Source organism: Fusarium vanettenii (assembly GCF_000151355.1).
Source record: "Fusarium vanettenii 77-13-4 chromosome 14 genomic scaffold NECHAsca_23_chr14_3_0, whole genome shotgun sequence".
NCBI lineage: Eukaryota > Fungi > Ascomycota > Sordariomycetes > Hypocreales > Nectriaceae > Fusarium > Fusarium vanettenii.
The window spans coordinates 160048-179333 of record NW_003315862.1 but is presented as its reverse complement, the minus strand read 5'-3'; the positions used below and the strand labels follow the sequence as shown (position 1 = coordinate 179333).

The following is a 19286-nucleotide window of genomic DNA, read 5'->3' as shown; positions in this document are numbered from 1 at the left end:
GCCCAGCACCGAGTAAAAGAATCAAGAGGTGCCTCAACAAACACAGCTCACTAAATCTTCAGAACAAGTGCACAACTACAACACTGAGAAGAGTAAACCACAAGAAACCACCCATTTTACGTCTGTTGCAAGCCGAGGAAGTCTCCACCGGAGTTTCAGAAGGGAGTTGGGTAGGAGCCCAAACCGTTCTTGAGAGATTACTACCGGCCCAAGCAGGTGGCGTGTTGGTATCGCCACTTGATGGGGTTGGCGTCTGCCATACAAGAGCAGAAACGCGATCGATATCGGCTTCGGGAGCCTTCCTTATGCTCGTCGCCGGTGTTTCCGGAGGCACTGGGTGCCTGATTGGAGTGGGCATAAGCTGGGGAGTCGTCTCTGGTAGTGGATAACAGTAGCATTGAGAAGCAGCCTGCGCCAGCGGTGTTAGTTTGAATGATTTGGAGTCGAAAACTTGTCGAGTCGGGGCATGGATACCTCAACGCCGCGGGGATACGCGGATGCATCAGCTAAGCGTACGCTTTCGCTCGCAAACAACATGATCGCGCTGTTTGGCTTCTCCAAGACGGGAGAAAAACAAGAAAAAGGAAAAATGAAAAGAAACAATGACAGTGGGATCTTCCCTACTTATACATACATCCATTTGTTTCTGTTGTTTTCAAATCTTACCACGATTGGGCTGATGTGCCACATCGGAAGAGCCAAAACAGGCTTGAAGCGGCCTATAATTAAGCCTGCAATCAAGGCTGTATGGTCAAATTCGCCGAAAAGACTAGAACGGCCGCTCCGCGCTGCTTAATTACCAGCTTCAGCCGCATCGCTCGACCCAAGTTTTCAAAGTTGGAGTTAACAACCAACAAAACACGTTGGCTTTGCCATGCTAAGAAAATCAAAAGCAGGGATCTCGCTTGCTGCTCACATCTTGCTCGTAATAGTTCTACTCTCAGTCGGTGGACCACTTTTGCGCGATACCAAGAATGAGAAAGAGGGCATCTTTAGAGTAACAGTATTGAAACCGCAAAGCCCATCTCGACCCACCGATGACTGACATGCACACAAGATAGGAAAGGGTATCTTTACCCGAGGTCTATCCGTCCCCACGGGCAATATACCGCCACAAGTCACAGAGGTTGCTGGAAAGGCAGATGGGGTCATCAAGCAAGCGACTACCGCCGTCGCTCAAGCCACGAAGGTTGCCGGAGATATCAAGGATAAGGCGACCAGCGCAATTGCTGCGGGCGAGACACTGCTTGGCGGCCTCATTCCGAAGGCGTGTAGCGTTGGAACTACGTCTGGATGTGTGGAATATGGAGATGGCTACTCTGACTGTCTGCAGTTTCCGCTTGAGGACAGCAGACCTTTCAATACTATCACTGACATATCGACTGAGGCCGGATCCTTAGTGAACATGCTCCAGCACATCCCTTCTCTGCGAGCTTTGTTCATCGCTGGCCTCGCTTGCTTCATTACCTCTTCGAGTTATTCTGTTGCTAATGCCTTGGTGCTTCTCTTACCAATGAAGAGAGATAATCTTCCATTGAAGAATTTGATCTGCATTGTTTTAGGCGTATTGGCATGCGCTGCTTTTATTTGTTTCGCCGTATTTGTCTTTGTGATCTGGTCCTCTGGCCGTGGGCTGGAGAGGGTTACCAGTGGTACTTTTGGTTCGGGTTTCTCATTTCCGGTATCAATAGTCTCGTTACTATCCTCCGTTGGTCTTCTAATTTTACTAGTCCTAGAGAAAGTCACAGGAGTTTGACAAGTCCAGGAGGTGCGAGAGGCAGGGCAAAATGAATACAACTACCCACGAGGCTGCTGGAAAACATACAAATGGGGCGGAATTAGGTTAGAAGGTTTAAATTGCACGAATGTAGGATTATCCACGGCCCATCTGTCCTTTGCTCGTAGCGTCATAATTGTATGCTAGGGGGATTCTGGAATCGGTGCAGACATGTACACTATCGAGACGATATGCAAGCATGCTGGCCACCCTGTACTAGATCTCTCCCGTAAAAAATTTCCTCGGCAGCTCGACCATGTATACGGCTCCGATCCAAGAGGCCTTGCGGGCGATCTGAGTAGGACTCAGTATGCCAGCGATTGTATTTAGTTTAGCTCAGCACGTCCTGTGCTCCCTTAGGAGACTTCTGGGGCCTCACGGCCCCCCGGACGAAAAATATACAAACAAACAAAAAACAAACAAAATTTCCTCGGCACGCACCGATAGTGCTGTGCTAGCGGCGACCACACAACACCGCGGAGCGCCATCGGCTCCATAACAGCAGCTTCCGGAGCAGGGTTTTTGGAGAGTTCACCTTCTCCGGCAACACACTTACTATCAGATCTAACGGCGCCACCTCAGAGTCAGGGCGACTGCTAGTATCAACTGATCCATCATGAATTACGATTCCGTCATAATACTCAGTAGAGGGAGTCGATACGGATGACAACTTATGGCCAAGTCAAATGAATAGACGGGAAACCGTTCTTGGGCTACTAGTGTCAGAATCTGGACTATGGGCTGAGTAGATTGTGGATCCACGTGACTAATGCTACTGGACCAGGGTATAGAGGCACCACTCAAGCAGTTAACTAGAATAAGGATACATCCAAGTACCATGATACATCAATAGAAGCCACGGATCTGACGACTAGAAAAAAAACAAATGGGACCCCCGGGATCCGACCTTCCGGTTGAACGTGTTCTCTTGACAAGATTGGACCTACAATTCTAGCGCGACGGGCTCGAGATGAAAAACCAAAATGTATTATTGGGAAATACCTACTCTGGAGTATTGCCTCTTGTGCTCTTTTTGACTAGTTATTGAAGAAATGGGTACTACCCCACGACACGTACTTGACCCTTATGATGAAGTGTTTGGTACCACTTATGGCCGACACCAATTTAAAATCTAGCACGCTTGGCTCGCGGGATGAAAGTCCCTCCAGGAAGCTTTCTCTTCCGATGGTCTGATGTGCCGAAGCTGGCGTCCAATTCCTGTCGTTGGACGAGCCATTCTAGCGTAAATGGCGATCCGCTTACATCGAATCTTTCACCCGCTTCCTCGGTCAACGTGATCGGGATCAAACTGCTGAGGCTAGGCACCACGAAATGCACTCTGTAGGATAGATCCTCTTCCATGCTTTCGCGCGTAACTTGTAGGATCTGGGCTCCTACCTGGAACGAGGCCGCTCTTTCACACAGCTGGTTGATAAATGCTTTATACCCTGGCGTTTGAGCTCTAAGCCGACAGGTGATATGGCCAGTGCAGTGATAACCCCCGTTGGCGAAGTATGGCAGGGACTGCTCATCCAACGCGAATAGGAAAAGCTCCGCCCGTAGATGGCGGCATAGCTTACGAAGATCTGACGTGCCTGTTGCTGCATCTCGAGCAGTCCGTTGCACATGATCCATCTTACTCACCTCATCTAATAAGGGCTCTTTTCCCAGGAATTCCACGTCAAATCGAAAGAATTTCGTATTGCTATCGACTCTCTGATGGCTTAAAAGGTGATCCCAAGTCGTTCTTGAACCGGTCTGCCGCCAGAGAGCCCTCCACAGTCTGAACGGGAACTTGCTGGACAGCATGCCCGATGGGTTATGTTCATCTTGTACGGTAGAACCCGTGCCGAGGGAGACTACGATGCTGGGTTCTGTCGCATCTGAGCATAGGGAGATTGCCTCACGCACGGCGATGCAGGCCGGATTGTTCACCGCAAGGCCGCCGTCTTGGAAAACGCCGAGGTCACCGATACGTTTTGGTACAAAATAACTATACTCTTGTTAGCGGCACTAAGTACCGTTGAGGGGCGTTTTGAATTACAACGGCGCCGCGGTCGCACATCGCAGCCTGTCCACAATCAGCTTTCCTGTGCTCGGACTCGGCCGGCTTCACTTACACTTCCCACCACTTGACCAGCTTCTGCCCGTCATCAGACTCGAGATGGCGGTAGTCTATTAAGAGTCAGCGATGCAAAACAAACCACGCCCCTAGCCTTTCTACGTGCCAAGATTTTGGGGCCGTACGCCCGTGCCGTTATAGTTCGTTGCAAGAAGGACACTACCATCTCGTGCTTTCGTCAACGTAACACCCACGTGGGTTCCCATCTTAGTAGCCGTAGATAGATCTGTTAGGCATCGGTCGCTGCCATAGGTGTCTTGAAGCAACTGTTCGAGCCCATCAGCAGCATACTTGCTGTCAGCCAACAAAGCATAGACGAGCTGAAGTAGCCGAGCCACGCTCGATACAAACGGAAGTCTACAAAGCATGAGGAGGAAATCGGGACATCGATGAACAAACGATTCTTTGGCGAACATCTTGAGGTGGGACATGCAATCGTCCACACTCCACCCCAGTATGTCAAGGCTGATCACGCTTAACGCACCTTTAGATCCCATTAGTTTCAGCAGATGCGGACGTTCTCCCCAGCAGCTTTACCTGAACTAGTGCCGACCTTGACGTCGAAGTTGCGCTGAACCTTATAGCCTGGTATACCGATCTCGTCTTGGATCGCCTTCAAGAACCCTATCGGCGCTGACCCACGGATGCCTCCACCATCGATGCTCAGGACGCGAAGTCGGCTCGTATCCGGAGTCAGGTGAATGGAGAGTCCGGGGGCGGGTTCGCTGCAAATATGGCATGCCTCTAGCCGATACTCCCAGGGATCAGCGTCGCTTTGAGGATAAAACACCCTGACACAGTTCTGACAGATGAGGTGCCCACATGGGAAGCCATACTGCGGCCGCCGTCGGATGCAACTCAAACACGTGTCTCTTGATCTGATACTTTTCAAAAAGTCTTTGTGTCGCGAAAGCTGCTGCCGGTGCCAGTCAAGAGATGGGCCGAGAGCCTGAAACTGCGCGAACTGAGTAAACATGCTAGACGATATCAATCTTACTATTTCCGCAGGCGGGATGAAACCCTTAAACCTGGGCCTGAACACGGCGCTTGCGCAAGAACAATCTGCTTCATACAATTCACGGAAAACCTGGTGACAGTCGAAAACTAGAGAGAGAGAGAGAAAAAAAGGAACTGTGATCAGTAGGTAGAGGGCCAGACGAGCTTCTAGGAGGCTTACGGTGCATCCCGGGCGAGTAATGATCGAGGAGTAAACTTGATGCAATCAACGGAACAGCAATTCGTCGAACGGCACTTGGAGACGTAAAACTTTCTAAAAAATTTGCGACATGGCGGCTCAAATCTGAGGCTACGGCTCGATGGAGTCTGGAAAACTTAACGAAGCTATACGGTTCGGCAGTCGTATCTGTCGCTGCACCCGCACCGAGTTGTAAAAAGCGCGCGAGGTGGTAGACCGAAAACAGAGAATTAGAGCGCCGACGAGATTGCCTACTAGCTTCCAGAGCTCTTGCTATTTCAGGACTGAGTACTTGCCAGCGCCGCGTTCGCTTGCATCTTTTTCTTCTGCCTCGACCGGAGAGCCTTGGAACTCCGACGAGCTTGATGCCGCGGAAACAGGAAGCCAGTTCTCCGGATCGCGTTTCGTCTACAAATCGCTGGAGGGCAACTTGGTGCCGTTCCTTCTCCTCTTGATTTACCACAAGAAGAACTTGCGGTCGCACTGGGCTGGATGATGGTGCTCCTCTCTTGAGCCACGAATCTAGTTGTCCTAACGATGCACTGAACCCTCCAAGATCATTGACGAATACACAAATAACATCGGCAGATGGAAACAAAATCTTGTGTAGGAGACTAGCGTGGCTGTATCTCGGTTCACCAGCAACTGCCATATCAGCATAGACCTTGACCTCGTGACACTGGTTGCCACTAAGAGACGGCGGCTTCAGCTGAAGCCCAGGGGTATCCGTGTCGGCAATGACAACACGTTGACGGCGAAACTCCCGAAATAAGGATGTAAGGAGATGCACCTCCCCGCCAGTCTTTGCGTGGATCCGTTCAGTTTGAAAAGTCAGCTTTCTGAAAGCTGCCTGTTTAGATTGATTTCCAACCAAGACCAAGAGACCAGCAGTCTCGCTAGTGGGATTGTCAAAGTCTCTTAACAAACGCTGAGGTCGATCGGTGACCTCCAGACCCGTCTCAATACCTCTGCTCCACGGTTTGAGCCAACACGTATGACGACACCGGCTCATATTTGTTGGCGATTCAGAAAAAAAAAAAGAAAAAGAAAAAGTTTTACAGGGCCTTCGGACCAGGGTTAAGTACTTGCGGGACCCTCTGATATATCTTGGTTGGACACTCCCAACAACATTCAATTTTCGCCGTCGCAAATGGTCATCTTTGCTACTGTCTGGAAGCGGACTGTATCGCGCGGGCTTACTTCTAAAGAGGGGGGGAAGAGAAAGGCAAAAGTGGCAAGGATCATATTTGGTACCTCACTGAACCTACTCAAAGACTACGCACCATATAACGGCTAATCACGGACAATTGAGTACGAATTAGTGGAAAATTACCACCAAAATGGCTCATATGCATCTCGACCTGGTTTGGGTCAAGAAAGGGTGTATTGGTGTCTCATTCTGTCCGCAGAAGTACAAAGAAAAAGAAAAGCGACGTTAACAGCCTGTTGGGTACCGGTACCTGATGCAACCTACTGGCGACTACCCAAAGTGCAGCAGACCTGGTCTCGGCCGCTAAAGGTCGAGCCTCATCAACTTCACCTCTGCAACTGCTCCTATTTACTCTCAAATTCGGTTGTCGGAGAACTGGGGCTGGCTATGAAGCCATATGTAGACATTGAGCTGCTCGACGAACAAGAGCGGGCAATCCCGCATCCAGCGCAAAATAAGCGCACAACGGACATATTCAGTGTTTCGCGGACTTTTGATTCTGCTGTTTTCTAGATGTTCTTTATTCAAACTGAAAATTTCGAGCATCTTTTCTCATGTGTGGGTATTTAAACAGGCACAGCTTCCACCTTGTCTTATAGAGAGGTATGTGTGCAATCAATGATGGTACCAAGCAAAACAAAAATTATTGCAAAGCACACGGATTCAGTAACACATCATGACGAGCACACCCCTTCTCAATGCCCCTTCGCTACCCCACGCCGAGCCGACACAGGGAGCGACGGTGGAGGACTTACTCCATCTCCTGCACGACAGAAATCGCGCTCTTGCCCTTGAAAATGAGCAGCTTCTCGCACAATATGAAGAATTGGAGAACTTTATCAACTATAAAGAGGCCATCATTGCCTGGCAGCAGCGTCTCATCTGCTTAGGAGGGGAACATGTCAAATTGCTAGAGACGGTTGTTCGTGGACAATCCGCAGAGACGTTGCAGCCTACGAAACTACCGTCGCAGGAAGTCCGACCCGAGTTCCGCCCCAGGGTGTGTAGCTCACCATTGGAGACACCACCAAGCTTGAGTCTGGATTCTCCTTGAGTCGTTCGTAGTACGACCACGGCGACGAGAATACCTGAAACTGACCATGAACAAACAATGGCCACCTAGGGCCGGCGGATGCTGTCTGAGTATCAGCCTGAATCGGAGGATGCTGCCTATTCGTTGTATTATTAGATCAGTTAAGGCTAAACACGCAAAAGTGGTCTAGAATCAAGAGGCAAAGAATCAATCAGCGGGTTGGGCTCCTGTGTGCACACAACCACGCCAGCAGTGCGGCCTTTGCTTACGTAGGTACTAGGTAGATCTCCATCCGTATGTTCCACTCAGCTAAGCTTACACCTCTCTACTCAGCGTGATATATCACCATCAGCCGAGTGATAAGTTGCTGGTTCAAGTCGGTCAAAGACGACCCTACGGACGAAGATTACAGTAACGTTATCGCAAGTGAACGTTAACTTCCCAGCCACTCCTTTGCCAGCACAACAAAACGCTACGCGTGCGTTTCCAAACAGTACCGTGTATCTGGAACCAGACAAACACCTTGACATCCTTCGGGCGGTACAGCATGACTCGACGCAACAATTATACACATTGTGATATTAACACGCTCATAGGGATTACAAACATATCTCAAATACAGATGAAATATATGGAAACTTGCCCCGTTCGTTCACCGGTGTCCAATTGCGATCTTAGTGCTCCAGGCAAACCCCCGCCCCAATAAACCAAGACTTCCTTCGCCCTAGTTGATAATCAATTCAGCAGAATCCACCGTCCGGTCTGAACCCGTCTCCAAAGGGACGATCTGGCTTTGGCTCCCTTGTAAAGGCCAAATGTTCTGGCCAGTGAGCAGACGTTCTATCTCCTGGCTGAAGAGCTTCGGTACCATTTCAAGCCTACACAATTCTGTGAGCAATCCTCAATCATTGTCATCAATCAGCTAAAATATCAACCAACCTCTGTACCAACAAGTCAATCCTACCAGATGGTAATGGTCAGCAAAGGATAGCGGAGAATGTGTTGACGATATGTGCCTTGCTCGGAGAAACGATATACTGGACGCCTTTGGGACCTCTTACCTGCTGTCGATAATCGATAATCTACCAAGCCACGAAGGTGTAAACAATCTTCATCCTTGCCAACACAGACGGGAATGGTAGATACCGGTATGTGCAGGAATACTCACTTGCTGTTAACACTTGCTAGTCTGCCAAACATGAAAATATCAGCAATCCATCGGTCGATAGCTAATGAGAAATAGATTTGATGCGATGGTGTAAAGGTGGCTCACTGCTCCCTCAGTATTGCTGAAGTCTCCTCTACCCTGTGTATACGCAGCTCGAGATCCGCGCAGCTTGGTGATGCCAGGCCCTGGCCAGAGGCGTCATCGTATCCGTCCTGGTCATAGGCGTCGTTGTCGCAGCGAGGCCTATGTATCTTGTTAGATTCTTTTCAGAGCACGGTTCAATCACTCATGACCGATGTCAATAGGTAGAGGTACGAGCAAGAAAAAACAAAAAAGGGAAAGAAGGAGAAGAAGGAAATAAAGCAAGACCGAGAAAGAGAAGGAAAACAAACCCTTCATATCGAGAGAACGGCAACGCGTCGTCGTCCTCACGCGTGGAGGCGGGCAATGGCCCGTGTTGGTCTATCGGACCATAGTCTGAGGCCTCCCACTCGCGTCGGGCACTCCCATGGCATACGCATTCATCTTGTTGTAAGCCCCGTTGAAACATCCGTAAATTCCGTCTCCGCCGGTAAAACCTCTTCGCCCCCGGATGGCGTGGAAGCTGCAGAGGCTCGCGGTGACGGGGAGAGTGTTTGGCGCGGGAGGAGCCCATGGGAAACGAATAACAAGGCGTAGAAGTAGAAATAGAAAGATGGGAGAGAAGAGTCAAGTTTCGTTCTTTGCCGCGAATATATATACCGTAGCATCTCGTGAGATCCGGACAGCTTTTACGTTTCAGCCAAGCCTACTAGAAACTAATCGAACAGCTAAAAGTGGGTGGAGATAAAAGACTGTCCGGATTTTACGAGATGTCACGGCACATAAAAGCCGTATCCAGCAGTTAGTCCAGTCGGTTGAATAGTAAGCTGCTGCAATCGTCATGAAATGCCGCAGGTGCCATCGGTACATTCAGTAAAGCTCGCACGGCCTTTTAGGACCTAATACTTTGTATGCCTGATGCCTCTTCAATTCAACCCACACTTTGATACTTTGATACTTCGATACTCTGACTCTGGACTCCAGCTGGGCATGGAAGGTTCATCATTCCAAGGAATTCATCCGCCCCCACAGTGTAAAATGAAGCGGGAGAGATATTAACAAACCAGGCCTTTCGTTGTGGGGCCATCGTGGTCCGCCTCACCTGTCTGTCTCGATGACGCGCCACAAGAGTGGGTGCCCTGAGATGTACGACTGACCAATGGCTGAGATGTACGAGTTGTCATCTTGACAACAGTCCCAGACCAGTCCAGCGACTCCCAAGCATCCAGCCTCGTGCTATAATTTGTGGGTATCTGAGGAGCTATTCTCAATCACATGATGACTTGATGAATGCAATCGCCGCCAGGAGCATGAGGGCGGTAGCATCTGGAGACCGGCGTTTCCGGCTGCCGACGACCGAGGCCTCAATTTTCAGCCCTCAGGAGGCCAAAAGGAGTAACTCGAGAGGTTTCATGGTAGTTTTATTATGGGCTGGAACAGGTGGAGGATTTGATTCGATGCATCTTTATTGGCTGCTCCGTACCCCTGCCGCGTGATGTTGGAGAAGTGGCATGCATGATGATGTTACACAGGCAGCCACCTCAAGGGAAGATGTCACCCCATGATACCTTAATTGTCAGAACAACGTTACAGATCTGTTGCAGGATCAGCAGGTCTAGTATCTTGGTCTTGCCCCCTCAGATACAAAGACAACGAGGGAGAGCGAAGAACAAGGAGGACGAACACAAGGAACCTCATCAATACACTCAAGATCATCCCAATATCATCTTTAATCATCAGTTACCTAGTGAGGGCGCGCTGTCTAACACGTGACCCTGTCCGCAGCTACTCCACAATTGAAGGGTTCAGGTCTTTTTTTTTTCCCCGTCCTCTTTTTTTTTCTCCGGCTGCGGCGCCGATTTCCGGAGATGACTGTCGCCAGAAATCGCCAGTCTAGCCAGCGTGCAACCGCACGCGCCATAGAAAAACGAGATCGTTGGGTTTTGGGTCATGTAGTACCTAGTCCCTGACGAAAGCGTCTTTTTTTTGTTTTTTTTTTCTCTCTCATGTTGTCGTGTAGGGGGGCAAACGCGCCACTCAAGCAAGGCGTCGGATTACGGCCGAAGCCTTTTTACGCGATGTTGGATGTACACAGTGCTTGAATTTTCTCAATATGGGGATGCATCGGGTTAAAGGTACCTAGCTTCCCTCTTATATTGGCCTACGGTAGAAGTAGCAGGAATAGCTCGAGTTACAAATCGCTACATCACACTGCTCATATTCCCCGAATCGATTGACGCCTTTTTTTTGTTGTACCCCATTGGCTCATGCGTAGCTACAAGCTGACACAAAAAAAAAAAAAAAAAAAAAAAAGCAGTACAGTCGGAAAACCCTGGGACAGATCTGATTTACTTCTTAAATTTTGGGGCACATCAAGATTATCCGATAAATTCCCCGTTGGGGGATTTTTGACAGCTAGACACCTATTTCCCCACTTAAGCTGACTGTCCCCGGGTTTTCTAGCTGGCCCGCCATTTTTGGCCAACCTACCCCATGTGAACCGACGGGACCAGCGGCGAGGGTTAATTTCTTTTATTCCAGTCAGAAGATGGAGGGATGTGGGGACTCGGGTACGACGTTCCTCAGCCCGTGAGATACCTGGGGACAGAATCTTGCGATGCTGCCCCCGGGGTGGATATCTAATACGACGGATTAGGGGCTGTATCCTACGGGTCCGAAACTACACCAGAATGGCTCTCACCAGATCGGAGCAATTTTTGGTGGTGGTGATTCCAGTGTTCTTTTTGGTCCCCCTAGTGTAGTTATCTCAATTTGAAGGACCAAGCAAGTGGTGTGCCAGTGTGTGGGCCAAATCGGGCGACACAGGCGGCCGAGCTTGTGCCTTCAAAATTAAAGTCGGCGGTGAACTAAGTCATCAGCTGGAATGCATCTACAGTGGGATGCAAAGAGTATGAAACTTGTATCTTGTACTGGCTCGCTAATTAAGCGGAATTATACCCTGTCAATATGGGCCGGTCCAATCGAAATAGCAGTATGAAATAAACCGCCCGGTTAGGCCTAGATAACTTAGCCTGGTACAAGGTACAAGTTTCATACTCTTTGCATCCCACTGTAGGCCTAGACTTGTTCCAGAGCCTCGATTCCTTTACGGCTGCACCCCTGATCCTAACCAGATAGGGGCTAAGACGCGTTGCTGCTATAGGCGGCAATTGACGTGAAGAATCTGCGCTGCGCAAGAAGTCCAAAAACACCAAACTCCAAGGACCAGGCGGCCGTTTAAGCGCAATTCGTTGAAACAAGTGGAGCCGGCCTAACATTGGGGTGTCTTGCGCTCACCCGCACTGCCGCGTGAGCGGAATGGTCCGATGATCAGCCCAACCCCCACAGCAGTCTGGGATGAAGAGAGAGCCGAATTAGCAAATGACAAAAGAAGCCGTATGGGGTATTTCACCAGCCTATTTCGATCGGAACAGAGCCGAGGGATTAATCAGCCAGCTACAGGCGATAATTGGACGTTTGCAAGTCGAAAAGCTCTCTGCTTTTTCGAAGTGATAAAACTGAACTTGCCTTGACATCGATTCGTTTTCATTCGGTTCGCCTCCCAGTGTTTCTCCTCCACACCGCCCCCTTTATTTCTCGCTGTTCCGTCTATTGAAAATGTCTGCCGAACCCGTCACGCAGGATGATGGGATTGCCGAGAACAACGACATCGTGCACAAGATAGCGTCCACGTCCAACCTCAGAGAACTCATCCAGGCAGTTCCCAGTAGCTATCGGGCAAAACTAAAGGACTATCTTGTGGGGGAATATCACATATACCGTCTACATGCGAAGGTGCAGAGAACCATCTGGGCGTACGAGCGGCACGCAAATGAAGGTTCCTTGCCTTTCTGCGTCAGCAACGTACTCAATGAGCCAACACTCGAGTTTACCTCGGAGTTCCTCAGGAGTACGGACGGATACGCTGCGTTGGAGGCCTTCGAGCGCCAAGTTGCAGTCGCGCGGAGAAATATCTTGAACGCAGCAATTCAGCAAAAAAAGGCAGAACTCGGCTACCTCGCTGCACGACTGGGGCCAAATGTCGCTGAGTGGGAGAGGCTCGTCTACGAAGCGTTCGAGGGGATCCTAGAGAACTGTGAAGGGCCCTCCATACTGCCAGTTCAAGGAAGCCCCCACTTGGACGAGACTCCCGGCCCTGCTGTTAGAGAGTTCAACTGTTGGAGATCACAAGTGTGAGGCGACCAAGTCGGTGGCAAGGTGTGGAAGAAGGAGGAACATTCTACAAGAAATCGTGCCTGTACATAAATAGTGGTTCCCCTACTTCACTTTGAGATATGAATTAAGCAACCTGCATCTTCTCATTTCAACAGGTTATGAGCCCGGAAAGCTAAACCATACTCAAAAAAAAAAAAAAAAAAAAAAAGCTGAGTCTCCTACCTACTTATTTGTCTCTTACTCACAAGGACTTCACAGTCCCCTTCCACTGCAGCGGAGACTCAAGGAGTCAAGGGCTTCCCGCAGATTCTACCAGTTTCTCGTTCACTGATTACACTACACTCTCGCTGATTCTACTACCTTCTAGCTGACTACACTAACCCCTCGGTTTGTCAACGCTCTCTTTGCCACTGGGCTTCTATCACCTTCTGTGTTGGCAGGCACTGGCCATAAGAAGCACGCCCTGGACTCGCTCTTGCGATTCAGTTCACGAAACAACATCAGCACATTACACTACTTCAATATGTCAGACGGCAGAGACTCGAATCTGAGCGGAAATCTTTCCGGAGTTGCCAAGCTTGAATCCTCTGAAGGCTGGATCAACTGGAACGAGGAAATCCGACTTCTCTCGGCAATTACAGAAGACCCGAGACCAAATACTTCAACTAGACGAAACTAGTCAGATTGGCCAACCACAACTGATAGACAAGTTCCTCAATGGACTTGGACCCAAATATCAAGTGTTCCTTACTGCATTTCTTCAGAGCCACAGCCTGCTACCCGAAAGGAACCTCGAAGGCATCATCATCAAGGCAGCTACTACTATTGAAGAAGCTACTAGAGCTGCGGAGCAGGAGGAACACAGCCAGCGGATGCAACAACAAAACCAAGACCAAGAGGCAATCAAGCACGCTGCTATGGTCGCTGCCATCAGGGAGCAAAATTTCACGACCTGCAGCGGCTGCAAGAAGCTTGGGCATACCTCAGATGCCTGCTGGTTACTTCATCCAGAGCTCAAGAGACGCCTGAACGACAAGCGATTCAGGAGAAAGCAGCGCCAAGATCATCCAAGAACCAACAACCGAGCCAGAGACGTGGACCAGGACGAAGTTACAAATGCTCTCGCCATCCATGCGGAACCCGTCATACAGCTGATGGCATACCAGGGCCAAAGGGTGAGCGATTTACTCGAGCAAGTACATGTGCTGGACAGCGGAGCTTCGATGCATACCTTTTGCAAAAGGGAAAACTTCAGTACCCTTCACCCCTGGAACGGCGGACAGACAGTTGGAATCGGCGAAACACAAATCACTCCTCAGGGCCTGGGAAACTACATCCTGCGGCTAAAAGGACTTGACGGTCCGCGACACCTGGCGCTCGACAACTCAGTATACTCCCCAGAAGGACGTGTCAACCTTGTTTCGATATCTGCCTTAACAAAGAAGGGCGCGAAAATCTCTTTCGACGACAACCAAGCCAGGGTGATACACAACAATCGAGTAATCCTGACAGCCACTGTACGATCAGGGATCTATGTTGTGGATCAACCAGACGAAGCGATCAACGCTGCCTTGGCGTCACTTGTTATTAGCGACCCCGAACTTCAAATATGGCACGAAAGACTTGGACATCTAAGCGAGAGCGGAATCAAGGCACTGAGGGGGATGGCACACGGCATTCACCCCATTCTACGCGGACAAAATTGCGAACCTTGCATAGCTGGAAAACAGAAAGAGAGACCACACCGAAAGTCAATCCGGAAAGGGACGTATCCGCTAGAATGCGTTCATGCAGACATTGCAGGACCATTTCCAGACACAGCATATGACGGCTCGCGATATTGGGTTGTCTTCGTGGACGATTTTACCCGCATGGGCTGGGCATACGCAGTCAAGGAAAAATCTGAGTTCACAAGGCGTTTCAAACATCTCCTCGATACATACGAGAGACCGGAACGTCGATGCCATTACCTCCACGTCGACCAGGGTGGCGAAAACCGCAGTGATCAGCTATGCACCCTCTGCGATAGCAAGGGCATCACAATTTATTACACCGCGACCGATCAGCATGAGCAGAATGGGATTGCGGAGGCCTTCAACCGAGTGCTTCAAGAAAAGGTTACACCTACACTCGAACGATCAAACCTGCCGCGAAAACTCTGGCCGTATATCCTCTACGCGGCTGTGTATGTACGGAACAGGAGTCCTAGCAAGGCCCTGAACAAGACGCCATATGAGGCGTGGTTCGGAGACAAGCCAGACCTCTCCCACCTCCGTGTTATTGGTGCGAATGGATGGGCAATATTGCCATCCGTCAAGAGACAAAAGCTGCGTGCAAAGACGATTCAATGCCGACTTCTTGGATATCAAGGCTCCAGTAACTACATTGTTGTGGACAATAACAACCGAGTCTTCATCGCCAACAATGTCATCTTCGACGAATCCAGCTTCCACAAGGTACCAGGAACACCTACTGGAACAAAGAGAACGAGAAACGAAGGACCTACCTTGTACCCAGAGTTAGAACTTCCACGCAAAAGGGCAGCTCTGCCACCACACGATACCAACCCACAGGCTGAGGAGATTATGTCGGAAAATGAAACAGACACTATTCATGTACGAACATCCGAGCCTCGCCATGACTCGACCGGGGTGACAGACCAGGACGAAGAGCTCCGAGTCTCACAGAGATCAACCAAAGCAAAACTTCCTTCGAGGTACCTGCTCCTAGGAACCAATACTCTCACTAACCTCATGTGCGCCCACGTTAATCTTGCGGCTTCCGTGGAAGACGAGGCGGAGCCCCGAACGATAAAAGAAGCCCGAGATTCTCTTCAGTGGGAGAACTGGTTCAAGGGAATGACTGCCGAGATAGACTCCATTAAGGAGAACGGAGTCTACACCTTGGCAAATCTGCCACCAGACCGAAAGGCACTGAGGGGCAAGTGGGTGTTCAAACTCAAAAGGGGAGCTAATGGAGAAATCCTGCGGTTCAAAGCACGCTATGTGGTCCGAGGCTTCGAGCAACAAGAAGGAATCGACTACAACGAGACGTTTGCCTCAGTCGTCAAGCCTATGACTTATAAGGCAATTTTTTGCTATAGCCGCAGCGCTTGACCTCGAGCTCGAACAAATGGATGTCAAAACTGCCTTTCTCTATGGGAAAATCGACGAGGAAATCTACGTTAGGCAACCAGAGGGCTTCGATGACGGAACCGGAAGAGTCTGGAAACTGCGAAAAGCCTTATACGGGCTGAAGCAATCACCTAGAATATGGTACCAGACTCTCTCTTCTTTCCTCCAAGATCAGGGATTCCAGCCTCTCGTCTCCGACATGGGTGTCTTCGTTAAGAGCCAAACCTACATTGCCGTTTACGTTGATGACCTGCTCATCGCAGGTCCATCAAAAGGGAACATCGAGATGATAAAACAAAGCCTCAACCGGCGGTTCAGCATGACAGACCTGGGGCCTTGCCACTTCTACCTAGGGATGTCCATCACTCGGAACCGCAGACAGCGAAGACTGAGCCTCTCGCAAAAAGGGTACATCGAGAAAGTCCTCAAGGAATTCGGACTATGGGACTCCAAACCGACTGCGACCCCAGTGGCAACAGCGAAGCTAGAACCCGCTCATGACGATGACGAAGCTCACCCAGATCGCAAGCGCTGGTACGCTAAAGCGATCGGATGTCTGATGTACGCAATGCTAGGGACCAGACCAGACATTGCATTCGGCGTCTCCCTATGCAGCCGCCATCTCGCAAAGCCCACTAAGGCCCACGAAGCCGCAGTGAAGCGCATAATGAGGTACCTACGAGGAACCTGCGACTTCAAGCTCGAGTTCCGAGGAGATCTGCGCCCGTTGACCGGCTACACGGACTCGGACTGGGCCGGAGACACTGAGACTCGAAGGTCCACTGCGGGATATATCTTCAATGTTGGCAGCGGTGCGATAAGCTGGGCCGCAAAGCGACAACAATCAGTGGCGCTGTCTACCTGCGAAGCTGAATACATGGGGCAAACACAAGCAACCAAGGAAGCCATCTGGTTGCGAACCTTGCTAAAAGAACTACTGGGAGGTCTAAACGCCACAGACCAAATCGCTGCCACAATTATCTACGGAGACAACCAAGGGGCAATAGCAATGGCTAAGAACCCCCAATACCACTCCCGCACAAAGCACATTGCGATTCAGGAACACTTTGTGCGAGAAAAGACGGCCAGCGGAGAAGTTGAGATGAACTATATCCCAACCGACAAACAAGTGGCTGATGGACTTACAAAAGCACTTCCCAAGGACCGGTTCCAGTTGTTCCGGAAGGCTCTGGGAGTTGTCGGATCGGACGAGTAAAGCTATTCGGGCCAGAAAGGGGATCCACGCTACGAGGCTGTGCGATTTCTGGAACATATTCAACACATTGTTACCCCTAGCTCACTCCGCGAGGATCCAGTGGGAGTCTACTACCCGATTATCACATACAACGGCAGCTCGTCCAACTCACTCCAACCACCGCTAGAAGGCCAATAAATGGCCCGGCCGCATGGGTTGCAATTCCCGACCAGACCAAAGACCCAGACATCTGGCAAAAGACGACTCGAAGGCTTTGGGGGCTGTACACAGTGGACCGAAGCCGGGAAGGCCGCTGCTTGGGTTGCAAGTCCCGAACTGGGCCATGGACCTTGGTACTGCTAGCAGCCGCAGTGATTGCCAACGAGCACCAAGGACCCGTGGCTGCTAACACGGCCGGGAGCGCTGCTAACACGGCGTAATGGATCCGGCAAAAGACGACTTAAAGCTGCTTGGGTTGCAAGTCCCGAACCGGACCATGGAACCTTGGTACTGCCAGCAGCCGCAGTGATTGCCAACGAGCACCAAGGACCCGAGGCTGCTAACACGGCCTGGAGCGCTGCTAACACGGCGTAATGGATCCGGCAAAAGACGACTCGAAGGCTCGGGGGCTGTATTCAGTGGACCGAAGCCGGGAAGTATAATGTATTAGAAGCGCATATAGCGCTCATTGAGGACGATACGGAGGTGGGCTGCAGTGGGAGCCTTGTCATATCTAAGACAATATTCCCCACGCGCCCAGGACTGTGTCGAGCCTTGACGGGTCCAACAGTACTCTTTCCTCTTTCACCCACGAAGGTGTTTTAAGGTTTTAATGAGACTGCTGAGATCTTAGATAGTCTAAGTACCCACCGCCTTGCTCGAGTGGGAGTGTTGGAGATCACAAGTGTGAGGCGACCAAGTCGGTGGCAAGGTGTGGAAGAAGGAGGAACATTCTACAAGAAATCGTGCCTGTACATAAATAGTGGTTCCCCTACTTCACTTTGAGATATGAATTAAGCAACCTGCATCTTCTCATTTCAACATCAACATGATGTCGGAATCTTGCGCGCTTTTCACGTACCGTGCCCACGCCCTCACGCACGCCGATGCAGGTCAGCCCGGAATTTGTGAGCATAAGCAGCCGCCGCCCAAAGTCCCTGGGGCCGTAAAAACGGAGGGCCGCGAGCATGGGCGGACGATTGACACGGTCACTCAAAAGAAGAGCTCCCGCTGGGATCAAAACGCTCGTGCTCGTGCTACTAGTACGTATCCCTTGACCTGATGGTAACATAGGAGGCTAATACGTTATATACAGAAAGAACACTACCATGCAGTACCCACCCACCGGCATTGCCCACCTCTCCATACCCAGATGGCGCGAGGAAGAATGGCGAGTCCAGAAGAGCGAGAAGAGGACGCAAGGCCAGAGAGCTTGCGATGTTCAATGCTCGCCCGCCCAAATGATTGATCACAGCGGTTTACAGGACCAGGAAACATGTAACTATAACTATAGCATATTGTTGATCTTTACTGGGTGCAAGAAAATGGCCAATAACTACGCTTTGGTTAGATAGTTGGTTTCTAGTTTTTGGTAAAACGATGATGAACTCGCTTGCTTAAAAAAAAAGGAGATTCTGAAGAAAGAACTTTCGAACAAGTACGTTTGCTTCTATCCCTCTATATGAGAAATTCTCCCCGCGGGCTGCCGTATCCCCAGGCCAGATAATTTTGGAAATCCAAAGATCCCCCTTCGCTTTAGGGTTCAGACCAACAGTCTGAAAGTCCTAGATAATCCTAGGCGGCATTAGATCTCTTCCATTTTACTACCCATCCCGTGTCCTGGCGCTAGCGGGAGACGGCTGCGCCTTGCAGCGGCGTCATCGCCGCCGCTATTAAAAATGGCGGCATTTGGCTTGCAGAAAGCAGTAGGATGCATTGTAGCAGGCGTCGGAAATAGGACGGGATAGACGTGTCGGGTAGGATAGGCCTCCTACCGTAGCGTCCGGTACTTTAGCACCACATCAGCCACAACTAGCAAATAGAAAAATCGTAAAATAATTATAATAATAGTAACTAAAAAAAAAGGCCGTCACTAGATAGCTCTAGGATATAGACTCAACTATAGGGGCACTTAATTATTTGCTATTAGCCTTTTCTGCTGGCTATTTATATCCCTATATACTGCCTAATCTCTA

The 19286-nt window shown here is 50.2% G+C and overlaps 5 protein-coding genes across 5 annotated transcripts; 3 read left to right on the top strand and 2 right to left on the bottom strand.

Annotated features, from left to right (window-relative positions):
- Positions 1–2902: 2902 nt before the first annotated feature.
- NECHADRAFT_88469 (uncharacterized protein) lies at positions 2903–6106 on the bottom strand (the record flags this gene model as incomplete). The annotated part of the gene is made up of 6 exons (XM_003044212.1): positions 2903–3770; positions 3898–3952; positions 4063–4383; positions 4437–4854; positions 4897–5003; positions 5077–6106. 6 exons carry the CDS (start codon positions 6104–6106, stop codon positions 2903–2905), a joined length of 2799 nt encoding a protein of 932 aa, XP_003044258.1.
- An 874-nt stretch (positions 6107–6980) lies between these two features.
- On the top strand, positions 6981–7493 carry NECHADRAFT_88468 (uncharacterized protein; the record flags this gene model as incomplete). Its single annotated transcript, XM_003044259.1, has 2 exons — positions 6981–7304; positions 7428–7493. 2 exons carry the CDS (start codon positions 6981–6983, stop codon positions 7491–7493), a joined length of 390 nt encoding a protein of 129 aa, XP_003044305.1.
- Positions 7494–8061: 568 nt separating this feature from the next.
- On the bottom strand, positions 8062–9160 carry NECHADRAFT_88467 (uncharacterized protein; the record flags this gene model as incomplete). Its single annotated transcript, XM_003044211.1, has 5 exons — positions 8062–8215; positions 8399–8419; positions 8506–8526; positions 8611–8748; positions 8898–9160. The coding sequence occupies 5 exons, from the start codon at positions 9158–9160 to the stop codon at positions 8062–8064; spliced, it is 597 nt and encodes a 198-aa protein (XP_003044257.1).
- Positions 9161–12204: 3044 nt separating this feature from the next.
- NECHADRAFT_88466 (uncharacterized protein) lies at positions 12205–12938 on the top strand (the record flags this gene model as incomplete). Its single annotated transcript, XM_003044258.1, has 2 exons — positions 12205–12777; positions 12918–12938. 2 exons carry the CDS (start codon positions 12205–12207, stop codon positions 12936–12938), a joined length of 594 nt encoding a protein of 197 aa, XP_003044304.1.
- A 5201-nt stretch (positions 12939–18139) lies between these two features.
- Positions 18140–18555, top strand: NECHADRAFT_88464 (uncharacterized protein; the record flags this gene model as incomplete). The annotated part of the gene is made up of 2 exons (XM_003044257.1): positions 18140–18353; positions 18407–18555. The coding sequence occupies 2 exons, from the start codon at positions 18140–18142 to the stop codon at positions 18553–18555; spliced, it is 363 nt and encodes a 120-aa protein (XP_003044303.1).
- Between the last annotated feature and the right edge of the window lie 731 nt (positions 18556–19286).